The sequence below is a fragment of the Megalops cyprinoides genome, chromosome 6, assembly GCF_013368585.1.
Source record: "Megalops cyprinoides isolate fMegCyp1 chromosome 6, fMegCyp1.pri, whole genome shotgun sequence".
Taxonomy (NCBI): Eukaryota; Metazoa; Chordata; class Actinopteri; order Elopiformes; family Megalopidae; genus Megalops; species Megalops cyprinoides.
The window spans coordinates 32,557,498-32,578,307 of NC_050588.1; the positions used below are offsets into that span (position 1 = coordinate 32,557,498).

Consider the following 20,810-nt stretch of genomic DNA (forward strand, 5'->3'; position numbering starts at 1 on the left):
ATTAAGCCATTGATTAGTGAACTTAAGGATGGGATTCGGTCTTTCCCAATTAACGCATGAGGGACAGATGTAATCAGACTTTAAATCGAGACTGCACTGCTGTTCAGTGTATTCAGCTTCCTGTTTGTTAAGGCATTGCCTCTGTAAGATGGGTAGTGGCCTCTAATGAGACTGGGGATGGTTGGAAGGCTGGTAGAGCATATATTAAAAGAAAAAAAACCTAATTTCTTCATTTCAGCTTTGAAATCATAACTGTGTATATTCTATGAAAAAATGTTCACGTCCCTATCAAAACAAATATGATCATAAAATGTAGTAATGATAATAATTATAATAATAATGATAAGTAATTTGTTTATTAATCTTCACCATCATCAGCATAGTATCCATTCTTGCGATACTGCATGGGTCATGTAACATCAGAAATTGAATATGGCGTCAACCAAGATTCAGTATTAACATTATCTTGCAAATCAAGCAGTTACAGCTAATTTCACAACCCAGAGATTCCTCACTTATATCAATATAAAACAAATTTTGTTTCCTGTAGTGACACTGGTTGCAGTATACTATTACAGGGAGTGAAAACACATAATTGCCAGACCTTCACATTTAAAGCATAAAAACTAAGGACATGACATTGTGTAGCTTGTAGCCAATGTGTTGTATTACATTTCTACAAAGCACAGTTTATAGATTGTGCTGTGCTTTCACGCAGTGAATGAGCCCTGTAGAAATGTCAGGGGCACAGAGCAGTCTTTTATTCTGTTTAAATGACAGGTATGTTGAGGTTGCTTAGTGGATGTGTGAGCAATTAGAATGTGTAACTTATGTAAGATAGATATTCCAGCAAGCAATTTTTTTTAGTTTAATACACCAAGTTTATTTACCAGAAGACCTTCTTTCCTAAGATGTGAGAAGTAATACTTTCATATGTGCTCATTAGACAGAAAACCCAAGTTAAACGACTGGGAATAATCTGGCATACAGCAACATGTAAATCCGCCAGATATGAACATGTTTTCCAAATCAGAAAGGATAGAATATTGCAATGCAGGAATGACTCACGATGATATATATGCTATCCGTATACATCTAAAAAAATAAACAGAAGGATTCCTTCCAGATAAGCATATGGAATCAGAGAGTAGTAAAATCCATGCAGAGGGATAACAGCAAGCCTTTAGTCACCATCCCCCACAGTATCTGAAACAGGCACATCCAACGGCCAATGCAGCTTCCAGGACACCTGCGACAAAGAAGATATCCTGGGATACCTGCAAGGTTTTTTAATGCATAGCTGTTTCAGCTCCCGGGACAAACGCTGACATTTGAAATAGTCTGGGAGTCTGTTCTATTTGGGAAGATCGAGGGCAGAAACTAGACGAACTGTGCATTTGCTTTGCTCCTCCCAAGATTTTCAGGAAACACATTTTACAGATGCCTCCTGTGGCGGAATCTTATCAACAACCACCCTGCTGGATGGTTTGTGCTTTTACGAAATTCTTTTTTTTTTCCTTCCCTCACCCAATTCGTACAGGGAAGAGTGTGGCCCGATTATAAAGAGAGATAAAGAAAAAAAAAATCACATTTTGTCTGCAGCCGGGCTCAGGTGAAGCTTGAACGGAACCCGCTGCTCTTTGCTCGGCCCTCTCTTTGCAGCCCCTGTCATAACGGTTGTGCCGCTTCCCGGGGCCGAGTGCCCTTCATGTGAGAGGATTCTTAATTTCCGTCAAAGGTCTTTATTCCCTGTGCTACAGCTCAGCTGTCACTCACTGGGGCGAGTGGGAGGTTCTCCCCTCCACATCACAAAAATAACTTCCGCACGCATCAATATCAAAAGGCCACCGAGGCCGTTAGCTGGCTCGCAGAGGTGGTAATATTAAACACATTAGTCATCCTATTAAATCGTTCTGCAGGGGAGATGTTGAAGTGTAAAGTTATTAAAGCCGCTTTAATTGAAAGGAAAGTCTGAGGAGAAGGCGACGGGCCCTCACGCTCATATTTTAACACACAGATTGGGAGTTTCCTAGGTTACAGCAAACAAATAATTTGTATGTAATTGTTATTGTCCTTGATCATGTGACGAGCTTTCACTGCACACCAAGTGGAAGGTCTGCTAAGAGACAGGAGATGGGCTAACGACAGTGAGGAGTAATATGGAAACATACTGAGCTTCATTACTGCAGAGCTGATTTAATTAAACTATTCCCTGTAGAAGAAAACATGGCCAAATATGTTTTTGTACTGCGGTTTGCTTAATATGCATGAGAGTACAATTAAGAAGGCATTATTTTAATGCATGCATTTTAATCGATCCCGCAGGAGTAGGTCCTGCAGGCCCAGAGTGGGAGTCTCTGTTGTGCTGTCCTGGGACTTGTGTAGATGTAGACTGGCAGGAGAGTGAACCAGACCAGTGCTTTGTTTTGCAGCTCAATTTTCAAAATCAGGCCTGGTCTTAATTTCCAGTTTTCACTTTTCAGTTTTTTTTAATTTGCGTCATTATTATTATTATTTGCATAGAAATGCACTCTTTAAAATACATTGCCAGTTATTAAAGCATTCATGTTTGATAATACTGTCCCAGAAATAAACTCTAAATGTGTCCAACTGAAAAAAGGAATGTCCAGAAATGGAATGCTCCTGCACATGCAGGTGTTTTCTTGTTGAACGGTCTTTAAGTATGGAGCTCTCATGTTCGATCTTCCATTGACAGTTCATTCCCTTAGAAGTCATTGGCAGCCTAATTCCTGTCTGTCACACATATAATTCAAGCCCCCTGCCTAAGAACTGTGTCTCCCGCTCTTATGGACCTGGTACGCTCACACTTTTGAATATGGATATGTTTAATCACTAAACTCAGCATATCTCCCTGCAAAGCTGTAATTTATGCAATGCTAAGACAGCACTGACTGTAAACACTGTAAACTTTTGGGAAAATTTCAACAGATTCCAGGTTATGCCCACCCTCCTTCCCAGACAATGAATCTCACGCATTGCTGATCCTGAGATTACCGCAGACAATCAAACATGTAATTCAAGTCTGATTTACATGCCTGATACCCAGTGTTTTTTCATTTATGTGAGGGCAAGGAGTAACATTACATTCATTTCATGCTGTACTTATGCACTGATTTTGTTTTGATTACTCTCCTGCAGAATCACTGTTTGACCAAATAGGGACCGTGGCGTATTCAGAAAGTGCCTTCTTATATAAATACCTGCATCTTCATCACAGCTTTTTTTATATTTAAATAGCAAAATGCATGGACAATATTTCTTTTTCAAGAAAAATTTTGCTTGATCACACAGGCTTGATGGAAGACAGCTAACCTGACAGTGGGTGCTTTATGACAATCCGATAGGTGGAATGGATTCAGTAAATCCTCCAACCCTAAAGCAGAGAGAACATTATACAGGCGGCTATCGCGGGAGCCCCTGGTGTTGTAACTATTGGCAGGTGAGTAAAGCGGAAGGCCTTTGCACGCCCTGCGTTGTGATTTACATTCTCTGCACATCTGACTGGCTGGCGTCTGAGCATCTCACATGTACTGTGCATGCCGGTTATTATATCCACCATAGTGAAAAAGTAAAAAATGGAATCTGACAACAAAAAAAAGAAGTTGCTCCATTTAAGGATTGAATATATCTGCAGGGGGGGGGGGCTGTGGGGTGCTGCCATGCTCATCTCCTGCAGCGAGATGTAATGTGTTTATAAACTTCCAAACAGGGGCGAGCGGAATCGCGGAGGATGTGCTGTCCCGCTCAGGCTGAGGGATGGTGGCGTATTGTTGGTGGTCAATCGAAGGGAGAAGGCATCTGAAAAAAGCAGTGCGGTATTTTATTCACGTTTTTTTTTTCTTGTTATCGAATTTTTCGTCCCTTTTTGGAATAATGACAGATGTGGACAATGTACAAGCCGCTGTCTCTCCGTAATGGGTGGGGAAATCATTCACCTTTCCTTTGGAGAATAGAAATGCAAAACCTCTTTCTGACTGCCTGCCACCTGAGGAGAAAATGATTCTTGTGGGTTCTCATTTGCATTGAAATAATGCCACGGGACCCTGCAGAATAATGTGTTTGTAAGTTCTTGGCAAGAGCCATTGGTAGCCTACCACACAATTTACTTCTTGGCTACGACAGCAGCAAACATTCCTAGAAATGGATGTGTCCCTCACTCGCTCACTCACTCGCTCACTCACTTAGTCACTGAAACTTTGGGTACATTCCAATACTTTAGAAGTAGAATATCCTTCTTCAATTAAACATTGTCATTCCTTTAGCAGGAATCCCCAACGTTTTCAGGGTAGATGTGTTCTTTAGCATGGATTGTATGGAATATGACATGTATATGAGAGATTGCATCACAGATTGTCAAAAAAGGATGCATGAGGATGCACTGAAACAACAGGGGAAAATGTCTTGCTTCCTACATTTCTCTTCTATGGAATTGGAACAGTTCTTAAGATGGCGATCAGTTATTGATTTCTGGGTCATGGAGGATCCCAGGATGTAGGAATTGAGGAGAGGACTCAGTTTAGCACTTTTGGAATCCAACCTTTGTTTCCGTATGCCACTTTGACCTGTAGGGGTTTTAATGGTTAGTGCTTCCTTATGTTACAGTGAGGTGTAGGTCACTACGGAAGGACAGTTGACGTCCTTCCCCTTTATACCTTGCCTCTTGACTTAATTGTGTTTAGGTAATGTGTGGATAAGGGTACAGGAGATCCACTGGCAGTCAATGAAAGCCACCAGGTTCATAGAACCAACCTTTTGGGTCCAATCTCAAACACAGTTCAAAGTGTTTAGCATTTGGCTGAATCCCTGTAACTTGACACACTTTTCCCCCATACATCGCAACCTACAATGTGAATCCCTACCAACATAATGACGCCTGAAGTTGTTTCTCAACCTAGCAGTATTAAAAAAAAAACAACACCAAAATCAAAACAGCACTATTTCAAGACTTAGATTGAATCTCAATACCACCTTCAATTTTTGACTGCACTGGCAAGGCATATAGATTCAGACTGGATTTTCAAACTGATTGTACTTGTATACACATTGCAAAACATTAGTAATAGTAATAAAATAATAATCAATATTGCTTTTTGTTACATTTTTGTCTTATTATGTGTTAAATGACCCATATATTCACCTTGTGTTACACCTCTCCCAAATTTGTCTCACATTTTTATAATCACTGTGTTTAATTCATAATTGCAAATTCAATGTTGATATTAATTTGATTTTTGATTGTATTATTGTCATCTTGAACCTCAGCCTAATGCCTGTGATATTTTATTTGATATTAATACATTTTATTGATTACAGTGTATATACTGTGTGTTACACATTATTGTGTACCTGCCCTTCATTACTGTATGGTAACTGACAGTGATCCTTTGTTGGGCACACAGCATTTAGGTTGTGCCTTACTTGTGTTAAGTAGCCATGTTTTTTTTTTTTTTTTTCGGTGGGACCTATTTACAACTGAAGAGAGTGATCATTAAAAAGGTGGAAATAAAAAGTAAAAATCAAATTAAAAAAGAATGAAAGAAAGGGAAATTATGGTCCCAGCCTTCTAAAAAATATATGAATGAGCAATAAAGAAGCATCTTTTGGGTTTAATGATGCATTGATTTTTACATCACTAAATAATGGAATCGTAAATTACCAGTCACAGTAAAACACAGTAGCTGGACTTTGTGCACTGAAGGTACCCCTGGGTATACAGGCGCAGATGAAATGTGGCAAAAGCATACTCAGCAGCTTAAAAGAGTTCTTGTTTTGTGAATAGGCGATGGCACAGTTGTAAACATTTTAAATAATGAAAAATGGAGTTGAAATACAGCTACCTGTCTTGCCAACACACCTATCTGCTTCCAGAATTACCATGCTTTTATTTTGGGATTTCTGTGTTGCCCTGGTCTCAGACAGGAACCTGAAGTTTGCTCCCGAGGCAGGAATTGAAAGACTCCCATGTGTGGTCTTAGATGCTGCACATTGGCACCTGATGGATATAGAGTAGATTTCATTTTTCAGATCCTCCTACACTGCACAGGAATGAAAACACTGTGGGCACTGGCGTGTGATGATATTACTGCAATGGAATAATATCCAAGTCATCTCCCGATGGAACTTTTTTTATTTTCTAAAGTTCCAGCTTTATTGAAATCAGTTACTTGCATATGGAGAGTGATCACCCTCACTTGCTCCATATGTTCTTAAAATTAAAAGACATTGACAGTCATTCCATGAATTTCTTCAAAAATATGTGAGGATGAGGGAGGGTACAGAACAAGAACACTGCAGTCAACTTCGATGTTTGCTATGAATTAAAAATGCTGAGAAAAACTGAGAAGTATCTCTGAGAGGTACTGGTGTAATCATTAAGTGTTATATTATTTGACTGTTGTTCCATTCTGTGATTTGAACATTTAATTAATAAGTCACGACTTTTGCAAACTACTTCTAAACATTTTTAATATCATAATCTGTTTTCATTATGAATGTACTCTTTATCACACACACACACACGCACACAGTGCTTGCCAAATTTTAATTGTTTCTATTAAAGTATCTTAATTGTTACTTTTATGTTGAATTTTGTGTTACTTAGTATACACCCTCACTCATGACCAGATACATAACATTTTGAGTCCATTCCTCCCATTATATTCACCGAAGCAATTTCCATCAAGGAACTTTCTCAAAGATACAACAGCAGTGCCCCAGTTGGGAATCAAACCAGCAACCTAAAGCAACAAGGCCATCCTCTGCTAAGCCACTAGAGTGCTTCTGTCTTATGTATCTTATTACTTTGCTATTATTGGGTAATACTCAAGACTAATGTGTATGTGGAAAGAAATATTACTTTCATGCATTATACCATCACTCAGCCCTTTGTCCCTTTTTGCAGGAAACCAGTAGTATTTTGCCTTTAACAACTGCTGACATAAATTTTAGAAAATAACGGGACAGGAGACAGGTCTACATGTGGAATGTTTGCCAAACTTTGGTGTAAGGGTGTAACCTCCTCAGCAAATTAATGTCCTGGTTGTAAAAATAATGCTGAGGTTCAAATAAGCAACTGGAATCTGTCAGCAAAGAGAATAGTCCTTATGCAATATATTGATTAGCAACCCCTCCCTCTGAAAGTCGCTCGCACTCTGGAATGCTGACGGAGTGACTCTTGCATGCTGACGGTTTCTGCATAACAAGCAGAGATCCATCTGACAGAATTTAGTACATGACTTTATTTTTTATGAAAATGACATGGTTCGCAGATTACACCATGCGTCAGTTCTCTCGTGTGACTCATAACTGGTCGCAAAACTTACAACGGCATTTGCCTTGGCTCATATACAAAATAATTATGAGGACAATTATTATTTTTAATGCTATTAATATTATTTTGATGATGTGACTACTTCTACTGCTACTACTGCGGTAGCTACTGATAATAATAAAAAGTAATCATAAAACCTAGCGCCATATGAATGATCACATACGTGGCAGAAATAGGAGTAAGTTCTAATAGAACATTGGCACAAGTCACCCCTCAAAACCTGTGCTTATACTGTAAATATCCATGAACCCCCTACGTCTTAAATCTTAGATCTTAAATACGGACTCCAGACGCCAAATGTAGTGCTGTGTGTCCAATTTTATGTGCACATGATTTAACACATATGTGGGATGACTTTATTCATTCCACAATTTTACAATGTGCACACGCGCGCGCATTCGTGCGTGTACGTGTGTGTGTGTGTGTGTGTGTTGGGGGGGGGGGGGGGGGGGGGGATACAGTCCCGGTTTGTGTAAGGTAATCAGGCGGGATATATAGGCTACACCTAATATGCTTTAGTACGACTAATCTACTTGTAATACTCTCTCTAATCACACATTGAAAGCAGAAAAATTTAAAACAGTTTCCCTGAGTTAACTGGATGTCGTCATTGTTTTGCATATGTGTGCTTTTTTTTCTTTGGTACACATTTTTAAAATTCAGGTTTGGGAGGAGTGCTCCTTAATTGCAACGCAATTCCCTTCGGATGGAGTTGCGATTCAGTCAGAGCGCAGAATCCGCCCGATCGAGATCAGACCTGGACTCCAGCCGCGGAAAAGAATTGCCTCACGTATCACAGCTCAACTCCCGCTCAGTGGACTATAAACGAGAGAGACAGCGAGACAGTGGCACACACATCGCGTGGAACGGGCAGGTGTAGGGACCCGGGGGATCGCATCCAGTATACTCTGTCTTACGCGCTCCCTCTGTTCCCCCTCTCTCCCTTTCCATCAGTTACCGCTACTCAATTGAAGCCAAACAATCAGATCAGGATAGCAGCCGTCTGCCTTTAAATACTCTCCTACTGCAACACCAATGCGAGGATACTTCCAGTATATACAGACAACGAGTATACGGACAGGCGGCGGGCATGTAAAATAAACACCATTAAGAATGGACAGAAGGACGTACACCGCAATTGTATTTTTGTTTCAGCTGCTGGACTTAATACATGGACAGTTTTTTCCAGGTAAGTTTTTTTTCCTTATTTTAAACTTTTTATTTTGCCTGACTATTTGAATGATCACCCCTGCCGCTGGAGACATGTTTGGTTGAGTGCAACTGTATGTTCAGAAAGAGTTCATGTGTGATGCAAAACTTCAGCCAGGTTTTTTCCTCTTGCACTGTGCATAGTACTTAAACACCCGCGCCCTCGCCAACACGCACACATATGCAAAGGGAATCGCGCAAAGTGTACTACTTTACATTTCAGTTATTTTGAACTCAATCAGAAATGACGTGGTCTAGATTTTGTCGGTGGGTCTGTCTGACTCGTTAATTATTGAAGCAAACGCATAAATTCAGTTTGTTTATAAGATGAAAATGCTGCGTAAATGCCTATGAAATGGATGGAAGAATTTCTAGAGGAGTTTTTAAATTAACGTTGCATCATTAATGTAGGCTACTGTCCTTTTCAGAGCTCGTTACTATCCGAAACAGCAGAACATTTATAAAGACACTTTAGGCGATGTGATCTGACTTTCAAAAAGTGGCTCAGACATGGACATGTACCTTTAGAGGGAATAAATTATACAGGGTTTCTGCGTTGCGTTGTCAGTTTGAACGTGTATGACATTCATAGTCGATAAAATTCCATTTCATCTCACTGGTTACTTAGAAACAAGTTTCTCCATACATCACCTTAATTTAGCAGCAAGAAAGTAAAGCCATTCGGTCTTCATATAATTTCAAAGGTATTTTCTAAGTTCCGATGGTCAATGCTATATAGATTAGGCTATTTGGGAAATTGCGCAGACATCCCAAATATGTGTAGCTTCCCCTTTAAAAGTGTCTAAATACAACTTAGGCTATTCTTAAATGTGTAAAATATCAATTTATACCTGACAACAATGATTATGTACACAACTATAAAGCATCCATTTGGTAGAATCACTGCCTTGTTGATCTGATTTTCAAATAAACAGGCGATTGATAAAATTGTATTCTTTGCTTTTTAATGTAATGGACGGTGGAAATATTTGCTTTGCAGTATACGCATCCTCATACTTACGAAGAATAACTTTTCACTCTTGAATTTGCTTAACATCATTAATGTGTTCTTACCCTCACATGCATTACGCACTCGGACCATATACAAGAGATTCATAGGGCAGTAGCGACAATGCCATGGGTTACCCTTTCTGCCGTTAGGTGGTGCTCTGGGTACATTAATTCGTTTACTGAGAGGAAATAAAAGTGAATAGTCAAACCGGAGGTTTTTTTTTTTTTTTTGAGAACAAGCACACTTTTTAAAAATTGGAAATATTTTACTTGGGTATACTAAGACTGATATTATTTCCAGATACCTCTGTCTTATATTGCTTTTTTGCGTACGCTAACCTGCTGCTCATTTCGCAAAATTATTCACATTTTTATGAGCTAAAATTTTATTTTGCTCACAATATTCCATCCTCCTGTCGATCAGTAATATTGATTTATTATGCAACAGTGCATTAAAGTTAAATGCATTCAGAGATGGTCTAATTGCTGTTATAAAGCAGAGTTCAAAATAATTTTTCATGAAGAAAAACACGTTAACTTACGCGTTCGGTGGGAAATATACTTATGTTCAAGTATTTGACGATTTAAAATGAATTCTGCGCAACAATTTGGTAAAAACGAAAGTGTTTATGGACTTTCGCATTAAAATGTTTATAAGTAATGTTTAGTGTTGCTCTTAAGGTGTTTTGCTGAAAACATCGCAAATTGAAATATTGTGTTACGTTCATAGTTATATTGCAAAGTCATATTCAGGTCTAAATGCCGTCTTTCCGTCGATGAATGAATCATGAAACGAATGGACAGATAAAAGAGGTAAAAGAACGTTCCATTAAAACAGTTACTCGGGATGCGTGTATTGAAAGACGTAAGGATTTGCCAAAGTTCTGTCCACTAACGGCCTTTGCGGTCCCGACAAAACGACCGATTGCACTCAACGGAGGTGAGGTTAATCGAGCCCGAGTGGAACCGTCGTGAGCTTCACACCGGTAACTGAACCGGAAATCCGACTTAATCAACTCGGTTCTCCTTGATTTTTAAGACGACATTGGGAGGAAACCGAATCGGCGCATTCCGCCTGACCAAATACATCTTAAGGTCACGGGCGTTCATTTGCCGAAAAAGAGGCCCGCAAACTGCGAGCTGTGTCGTAGAGAGGTAAAGTTGTTATATAAACTACTGTAGTTTTAAAGACTGTTTTAACCCGCCCCTTATATTTGTGTGCTAACATCCTTACGAGAGAGCCCTTGATCAAGCCTGTATTCATTTTTTAATCATGGGCAGAGCAGGGTTGCAGATTTGGTAAAGGATTTTGAGCAGTGGGGAATTGCCAGAGATCTAAGGAAACACGAAGGAAAATTTGTTCCGATGCTTTAAACTAAAATGTTTCTGTAAGTCTTATTTTTACACTTGTTGCATGGTTATTGACAACATCTGTGTGTGGTGGGAAGACACAGTTAGACTAAGTGATTTAACGATTCTGTGCAATGCAAAGAGTAGAAAACAACAAAACACACAGGGACAGGACTGACTGAACTGACAAATGCTGTGGACTTGTGGCCAGCAGTCACGGTCTGAATCCTTTTTGACTTGATATTCAGTATAGTTTGGGCTGTGTTGGGCTTGATTTCACAAAACAACTCAGACATGTTTTGGTGAACGGGCACAATCAAGTTCTTATAGTGTGCTATTTGTTCTAAAAATAAGATTTTTTTTTCCTGGGTCATTTCGCATTCGGTGCAGCTTGCAGGCCAGATTACGTGAATGCAGATGTTAATGATAGATGTTAATGCGTTTAGCGTTAGCTTTACTGTTGTGTCTGAGTGTGTCGGAAATGGAAGACATGATTTGTCGGCGGATGGCTCTGCCCCTGTGCCCCGCCCCTGGCCGTTACAGGAAGCAGCTGGGGCTAATTCAGGCCTGCGCCAGTTCAGCCGCTTCACCAGCCAGTAATTGTTTAATGAAAAGTGGACACTGGAGGTCGACCGAGTTGAAGAGTGTGTGAGTGTGTGTGTGCGCGCGTGTTTGTGTGCTGGGGGGGGGGAGACAGAGAATGTACAGTTTAGTGACTGTGCAGTTAATTAAATTTCTTTGGCTAGGAGGGGAGAGGTGAGCTGACATCTCTTGCACTTTTGTTCTCCTCCTCCCTGCTCCTCGTCCTTAAACAGTGTCGCTCCCCCCCTCCCGGTGTCATCTGTGTAGCTTTTAAATGCCAAGCTTTCCCATGAAAAAAGTTTTTCTTTTCCTCACATCTTGGTTACAAGCAGTACCTCATTAGAAGCAGGGATCGAGAGTGCAGTGTTGCAAATGGTTTTCACAGCAGGGCTTCTATTGGTTGAATTTACTTACATTGTTTACAGTTGGAGCTGTTGCTTAGCCCCCTGCATTCTCATTTCAAACTTGTCAGGGTCTTCGTGCTGAGTTCACACTTTTTTCATACCTTCTTGTCGTTTCACAAAAGGAACGAGTTGGGCCCTAATTTGGCTAACCACGAGAAAGTGGATTTAAAGGTCAAAAAAACTACACTCTTCTGTGGATTGCAGGGCTATTTCCTGCTCTGGGCTTTTTTGCTGCTGACTCCTGAGTGCCACCGGTCTATATTTACTCTCCAAAACATTTGTGCATTTCCACAGCGCTGCCTCTGTCGACAGTTCACCTGCATCCCGAAAAAAAACACTTTGTATTCAGAGCACTACCGGACTGCCCGCTAATCCAAGGCCGATGCCTTGTCAATCTGTTGGGCTCTCATCAACTTCTTGAGGTTGGAAGGGACAGCCCACACATGCTGTCAACTGGGAGATTATTTATTTTCTTAGACTGCCGTTTGCTCTGGGCCGGAAGACAGCATTTATTTTGTCGTGTGGGTTGTCCTGATATTTTAATCTGGTTGAAGACAAGGAGTGGGATAATGTCACTTAAATAAAAAAGTCTGCCTTTTTTACCCAAACCTGTGCTCAGTTAGATGGCATGAGTCAGAGACCTCTGAATGTGTGCACCTAACTAAAGTGACTCTTTTCGTCATGGTGTTACTCAGCTGAGCTCTGAAATTCAGAGGCAGTTTATGTTGTTTGTAAATGAGATCTGGCTGCATTCACAGTGAAAGCACTGGCAGCTTTTTATCTGAGGAGATAAAGATGTGGGGAAGCATCAGTAGTGCATAGGCGATTAGCATGTTAGTTTGTTTTTAAGGATCTGGAGAAAAGTAAACTGGTTATCTACTGTAAAACATAAAGGGGCCCCTGATTCTGTATATCACTGATGTTGAGCAATAGCTTTAATATGTAGAGACACAGTCTGAGTTTACCAGAGCAGAGGAACCTCTTTGCTCTGAAGGTTGTCCTAGAGGTAAAACTGCTGTGCTTCAAAATCAATGCTAGATTTTTCTAAAATTGTACCGATTAAAATTAATGGCATGAAGGAAGAGACAGATCCTTGTGGTGCTGCTTTTGACTAGGAGAACTGAGACGGAACAACAAGACTAGGTGAAGTGTGGGAACACGAAACAAAAAGGAGAACACGTTTTGCCCAAGAGCAGAATTACGTTCTAATTCCAAATGGGATTCCTACTGGATGAGTGAACTGGGCAGAGGAATCAATTTGGAAAAAAAAACCTAAACAAACAAACAACAAATGAATATTGGGAAAGACAAAAAGAAAAACAGAGAAGCATGGCTAGAGAAAGGTACTTCAGGTGCTGCAAAAATGAAACAGCTGAGAGCACAAGAGGCTTGGAAGGCTGTTTGGAGTTAATGGATTTCACACACACGCCTACCGATTGTGCGCCGCAAATCAGGAACTTGATTATTTCCAATCTGCCCATTAGAAACAGTCTGGACCGTAATTGTTTCCCCCTACCCCCTTATCATTGTTCCCTGGTGTTGCCAGGTAGCAACGGAGCAACAGCGTTTGACAAACTGTCACTCAAAGGCCTACTTAGTATTCTGCGGGGCCCCCTGTTTTTTTTGGGACCTGCATTTTCCGTGTCAGGAAGTCAGTGGCTAGAGATTTGAAGCCAGAGGTCTGCTTATCTGGATGCCTCTGTCACCTAATCCCCAGCATTTATTCTATTTGCTTGGCAAAAACGACAGCTTAATACTGGAGCAGGTCCCTGCCACTGACATTGTTAAAGTGTACCCACTAAAGTGGCTCTTCTTGCCTTGACATCAAGTCAAAATATAAAATTACTTTCAGTAAGTTCATGAGTAAAATCCATAATATTTGCTTGAAGCAAAAGTAACATTTCATTTTAAGAGCGCTGTTCTTATGCCTCAAATTCCCTAAATTCATGTTAATAACACCTAAGATCTGGGATTTTACATCTATAGTTAGCTGCAAATTGCATAGTAGTGAGGTTCAATTCTTTTCAATGTTCAAATCAAGCAGAACAGGCTTTTAATAATGAGAGTATATCAAGGCAAAATGTAATCCCAAGAGAAGGGGGCTAATAAAAGAATTCTTGTTTACTTTAGTGTACTGAACAGTGTTCAACTCACAACTCAGGTTTATTATTATATAGCTGTCATTTTATTATATATAGTAATGTTATGTACAGAGCTGTTTCCATGTTACAGAAATGACTCCTTCCTCCTGTTTCCTGTCTTAGGAGCTAAAATTAATGTGATCTGTCTATGTTAAGAGTTGCGTGTGTGTTTTATCTTATGACATCAATTAGAAGAGTGGGTGTTTCGGATCAGGTATGTGTAGCCTGTGGTCTCTGACAGTGTGATCTGTATTGCTTTGCTGTGAATAAAGGTCTTTCTGTATTTGGATCTGGTGAAATAGAAAAGAAAAATAAACATATAAGGCAATAGCAAACTCAATTCAGTTGAAAAGATTGCATTTCCTTGCTGCACTTTGATAATGACAGTAGCATTCATTGTTTAATTCAGGAGGGCTTTCCTTTCAGTAAATTTAATTGAAACTAGCTAGCTAGGTGAGCTAGTTGATTTCTTCTAAGAACCACAGTGTCTAGCTAAAGATGATTCTGAAACGGGCTGTACATTTTGGAAATTGCAGGCATTAACCACCCTGCTGATGATCAGCTGGTCAGAATTCACATTACTATGCACAGAAACGTGTTTTTTGGAGACAGTAAATAATTATGCTCATTAAACCCAGGTCTGAGCTGTATGTCTCGGCCTGCACGGAACGAGCACATTAACTGGCTGAGCCACTCAGCAGCATCCACTGTGGTATACTTCTGTAATTATTTATTGAATTCCATAGCTATTTTATCACTCTATTTAGTCAAGGCAGTGGTGGGTCTGCAGAAGACATTGACGAGACAGCATAGCAAATCTCATTAGCTATCTATGCACAGCACAGAAGTGCTCATCGACTGTGATGCATAGGCCGTAACTTTCCATATCAGGCGTTTAAAGATATGGCTTTGTGTCTGCAGTCTCCGTTTCAAACATACTGGACACAAAGCTGATAGCCAGGGTTTTCCAGGGGTTTGAAAGGGGATAGAACGTGTTCACGATTTTTTTTTTTCATTTTACAGAGCTTGAATTAAAAGAATAGCTCCATTCTTGAAAGATTCATGAGTGCACAAGTGGTGAAGCTGAGAGGAGATTGATGTGTTGTATTCTAACGTGGGCAGTGGTAGAGCGCATCAAGAGATCAACTGCAATTTGTTCAAGCGTAGCGTACTGCCGTTTGTGTTCGGGAGGTGCAATCTACAGTTCAGTGTGAAGCTGGGAAGTGCACTACACGATTTGATTCTCAGGAAATAAAGATGAATCCGTTTTTTGTTGTTGTCAGGGTAATCGTTGTGTGTCTGCTTCATATATATATATCCAGATGTATGATACCAGTAGGAGTAATTTGTGTTCTTTTTATTTACCATCGCTTTACATGGCCCCCTCAATTCCTTTGTATTGCTTGTTTTGTTCCATTTCCCATGTCTCAGCACAGGATTTTTCAAAGGCCAGGTGGGACCTCAACTGAACATTTATTTTCTATATTCTCTGCCTTGCTTGAATCTTGCTATTTGCATAAATGTTTATGAATTTAATGAATTTTTATGCGTTACAAACAGTAATTCTGAAGTTGGCTATTCAAAGGCCCTTAGCCAGTTTTTTTTTGTTTTTTATTGTTATTATGAAGCAAAAAAACCCATACCTGGTGACTGACATTTGGTAATGGGCTTGACAACGGTTGCTTTACAGATAATGTGACATTAGTCATGATTTAGAAAGTTTGCCTGAAGTTCTGTTTGAAGTTTTTCTCAGCAGCACACTGTTAATGATGCAGCCAATCATTTTGAGAGGCTTCACTGAGCTCCTGCTGGTCCAGGATCAGGTCTGTTTATAGCTCATAGTGATTGATTTAAGGATTTGGGCGGGGGAAAGCTTATCCTGGACCAGGGAATGACTGGCTCACATTGTACATTACCGTGAATCGTGTTTAGACCTTACAAAATCCGATGTGATGGGGAGCATTAGCGCTGCGTGTCTGAGTCAATAGAGGTATTCTCCGGTAATGAGAAAAATAGCATATTTTCTATTCTCTTGGCCAGATGGGGAGATGTTTTGGCTGGGAATGCTGCCCGGGCCTAGACAATGGAAATTGAGACTCTCCAGCTTGCACTGACCTTTTCTGAGATGCCCTTGAAGTGTGTGTTCTACTTCCTGACCAAAAAAAAAAAAAAAACCAAACTGAAATTACTTGTGTGAATGTGTTGCAGTTACACAGCCTGTCGGGCCTCTGCATTGAGAGAGAGAGAGAGAGAGAGAGAGAGAGCAATCGTCAGCTGTTATCCGGCTCTTTGTATTGGGACCTATCTGAGAGCGCTTTGTCTCTGACAGTGCTGCTGCCCCAGATACCACATCTGATGCACTGTCAGGTTTCTGTCACTTTCAATATGAAGCTGTCAGTTGCTCCAATCCCGGCGATTTGGAAATCAATACATATATATTAAAAGCATCAAAAAACGGAGCCCCATTGCTGTTTATCTGTGCCTCCCAGCTCCCGCGCCGGTTTTTGTTCTGTTGAAAGCGTGCTGAAGCTGAGGACTTGCGCGAGTTATCACTGAAGTTCCTCCGCTGTGGTTCACTCTTTCTCTACCTGTTTTGGTGCCTCCTCTGGAAGACAGTGAACAGAAAGGTGTGCTCTTAAGGAGCAGACTCAAGAGGCACTGCCAGCGTGAAGAAAGGACCGAAAGTCCCCGGGAGAGAGGTTTGAGAAGCGGAAACAAACTTTGCGTTCCGTTCGTGACTCCTCGTCCTGTTTACTCCAGAGTTCGTCTCACATAAACAAGTGTCTTTCTTGTGCGCCATTCGTGGGAGGAACTTCTTCGAGCTGCCAGGGATGAGAATACAGTAACCCAGCAGCTGTCCCTGTTCTCTTCCCTTTACACATGGCTTTTTTTTCCCTCTGTCAAATCAGAAATAATTGTCAGGATCCGTCAACAGATTGCCACTAATTGGACAGAGAGTTAAAAGAACATTAATGTGAACGCAGAGTTAATTAATAGAAAATTGCCTTTGTAATCAACAAAAATGATTAAGCAGACAAATTGCAGGGAAGTAGATTCAAACGTGAGGTACTGAGTCAAACCCCTACAGCTCGGCATCTCCTGTTCCATTCTCTGCACAGAGGCACAAAGGCAGGCTCTTAGGCCCACATTGTGCAAGACTGGAGTCGTTGCTGAAAGTGCCCTTCTCTCTAATAGATTAATGCAATATTTTAGTGAACAAGGGTCTCCTTAGGCTTTTATTGTGATACTGCTAATTCAAGTGATCAGATGGGAGAGGCCATTAAGTCCATCAAGTGTGTCACTGTACTTGTTGCTGTTTGATCGTGGACCTCTACGGCGCTTGAAGCAGATGACAGGACTTTTAGAATTGCCCCCCCCTTCCCACCCACCCTTGTTGAAATGTCTTGTTGTCAGAGCCCTTTGAATTAATGCCTGTAAACATTTACATCTGTTTGAATTAGTAGATGTTAAAATCCCTTTTTTCCTTCAGATGGATGTTTGTTTTAAGATGCCAACCTCATTCTTCTAGCTTGAGTGAGTGACAGTCCTTCTGTTTGAGCAGGAAGCGTAATGACATCAAAGGAAATCTGTCAGTTGTCTTGAAAGAAAATGATTTATCCTCATTTACTTTGCAGATGCTCTTATCTGGGGAAATTTAAACACTTTAGATATAATCAATATATTTTAACTACTACTGTATTTGGGTTAAGTACTATGCCTAAGAGTACTACAGCAATAACCCATCTAGAATTAGACCCTGAGACCTTTTGGTTACAAGCCTTGGAAATCGTTACTGTGCACAACTGATGCTGTCTGATGATTGCTGTTGATGACTGACCTTACTTTTTTCTTTGTTATTGCTAGAGAAAGGGTTTTCACATCAGCTCGTTGAGCTGCTGAAGCATTAGTTTCAACATGCTAGCTGAATGATGTATTATTTGCATTAATATGGACAAAGTGGACAACAAAGAGGAAAAAACACTCAACCACTTTGCTTACTCTTGGCGAGTAACCCGTTCAGTAAATTCTTTACATTAGCACTAGGATCTTGAAAATTTCCATTACAAAAGCACCCTCGTTCCAGTGATACTGCATGCCTTTGAAAAACAAATGGCCGGAATGAACAGAAACTAGTAATTGCTCCTTTTCGTATGAATGGGAAAAAAAAACCTCATCTCGGAGCAGTCACAGACTCGTGGAAGAAGCAATGGGAAAGCAATTAAATGCACATGTGAATGTTTGCGCTGATGGCTGAAGCCGAGAGAAATTGTGGAGGCTCTTTCTACGCGGGGCTTTGTCAAGAGGAAGAGACAGTACGGGTAACAAGGCTTCTTACGCATTCGCTACCCATGAGCCGCCATTAACCTTTGAGAGGCATTTTGAGAGGCACCGCAGACAGTTTTTTACGGATTGCGTGCTTCGTTACATTCTGGTAATTTAAACTGGCTTTAATCGAAAGGGCTAATGGCAATTTGCCGGGGTGTATTTATGCCATACTGTTATGTAGTCGCTCGTGAAAAGGTCACTCGCAGGGCCCTCTGTGTGCTGAGATAGAGCGATCCCGCGAAAATGGAAATGCAGTTGAAGTGGGCCTCTTTGTCTGGTTGTGGGCTAAGAGGCGGAGAGGAGAACGTCGTTCCAGGGAAAGCGCCGAAACTTTCCGTTTTCATTACAGCTTAGAACAAAAGGCGATGAGAGGAGGAAGAGAAGAGCTTTAACTGATCCGAAAGCAGCAGGTTGAGCGATGTGGATTTCACTGCAGCCACCTGTGATCCTGCCTGCGCTGGAAAGCGAAACAGCTGGGTGTCATCCCTCCCCCCCCGACACTTTGTTTTAAAACTTGACTTTTATGCGTGTGCTACGCCTCCCACATTCCCTGCTGAAGGTGCGAGCCAGGTTTAAGTCAAGGGCGTTATGAAGGAAACAGACAAAAAGGCGGTAATGGCGGTGTCAAATGAGTGATGGGAGTAACCTCCCTGCCCCTCCTCTGCAAATAATAAGCAGCCCTTATCATATTAATATGATCTTGGATCAAACATATGGGAAAAAAGAAAATTTTTTATGGATGAAAAGTAAGCCAAGGCAAGGACTTCTCTGGAAAGTTTTCCTTGTCTGCAGCCTTTTACTTACAGAATGAATAAGCTAATGCATATCAATAAGTCTCTTTATGCATATTAATAAGTCAATTATGATTGCTTCCACCTTGTTGATTTCAGACACATTTTCCTTCATAAAAACATCCCAGAGTCTCTCCAGATTAATATTCTACCTTCTTCATTACAAAGAGAATCCATTAAGCCTATTTCACTGGTAAGCAATGATAAAGACCTGTCAGCTTACCAGTATCTGTACCACCAAAGGCTTTTTTTTTCTGTGGCTGTTCAGTGTGACTGTTTTAATTTCAGTATTTTCTCCTTTCTTTCTTTGTCCATGACCGTGCGCATCAGCCTCGTACTTTTTAATTATACAAAACTAAAGGGAATTTGAACATGATGGATGAAATAACTGCTTAACACGACAGGCCAAGACTGTATCGCTATATTGCTGATATAGTGGAAGCCTCTCTGGTATGAAAAGCTGAAATTAGCATTGGCAACTCTTTTATACTTGGTGAAGCCTCTGGTATTTCCATAGAAACTATCATGTTCGTGTTTTTATTTCAGCGTAGCATTGCCCCTTATGAATGTTAAAAAGCAAGAAAAAGCTTTTAAATGGAATTCAGATGCTGTGTTTTGATAACCCTCGGAAATCTGTCGCAGTGGTTCTCTGACCTTTTCGGGCAAAATCCCCCAGCCTTTTAAATGAAGCCCATTGTGGAAACATGCGGTGTGGTGGTTAATAACAAAAGCAAAGATTGTTTCCTAGTGCACACTGTTTTCATTGCTAACGATAAGACCTAATAGCCAGACCTTGCCTCTACATGATATGAGCAGTGTAGCGTGTCTGAATGACTCTATTCCACCCTCTGAATACATAGTTTGGTTTCCTGAGCAGACAGGTAGACTTTTTGAGTTCATAGGCACACTGCAAAGGACAGCAGTCAGTCATCCTTGTAGTCAGTGTGCTGAACCATTGCATTACATACATCTAGCAGACGCTCTTATCCAGAGTGACTTCCAGCACAATAGAACATAAGCGTATTCATTCAATGGGAAACAGTTTAACACCTTTCAAACCCTACCACAAGTTAACTTGTGTAATCTGACTAGGCAATGGAAGCCAAGTATGCTATGATACATCACTCACTAGAACACAGAATCCAAGATACATCACAATACTACATATAAAATAAGTATCAAATACTAGAGCAGCGGCGGCTGGTGAGCTGGAAACAGGGGAAACCCAGACACTACCTTTAAATTCATCATTACCTTCAATCTGTTCCCCTTTGTCCTCCTTGATTAACAATAAAACAAATAATTCACAGAATAATCAACGCCAATCGCGTAATTAGAATAAATGATTATGCTCGTGAAACAGCGCAGATTGTCTGTAGTTTGTGTGCTTGCGAAAGCTACAACGCGAGATCGTTTAATGAACAAGGATGGCATTTATCGATTTAAATTACGTTAAATGCTCATGACACATCACAGCTTTTGTGAGGTCTGTGTTCTAAACGTTAATGTTCATTGCACTCAACCTAACTTAAAAGTTTATTCTTAGTAATTTAAATCGATTTAACTAAATTTAGCTCAGTTTGGTAATTCAAATTTTGTGACACAAGAAAGCTGTAATGTGAAACATTTAAGAGAAAGCTTTGGG

General features: G+C 40.5%; 1 protein-coding gene across 1 annotated transcript in view; it reads left to right on the plus strand.

Annotated features, from left to right (window-relative positions):
- Nucleotides 1-8,093: 8,093 nt before the first annotated feature.
- ptprt (protein tyrosine phosphatase receptor type T) overlaps nucleotides 8,094-20,810 on the plus strand; it is a 225,580-nt gene continuing 212,863 nt past the window's right edge. Inside the window, exon 1 of the mRNA XM_036530574.1 lies at nucleotides 8,094-8,540. Coding sequence (XP_036386467.1) covers nucleotides 8,465-8,540 — 76 coding nt within the window. The 5' untranslated portion in view covers nucleotides 8,094-8,464. The remainder of the gene's footprint in view (nucleotides 8,541-20,810) is intronic.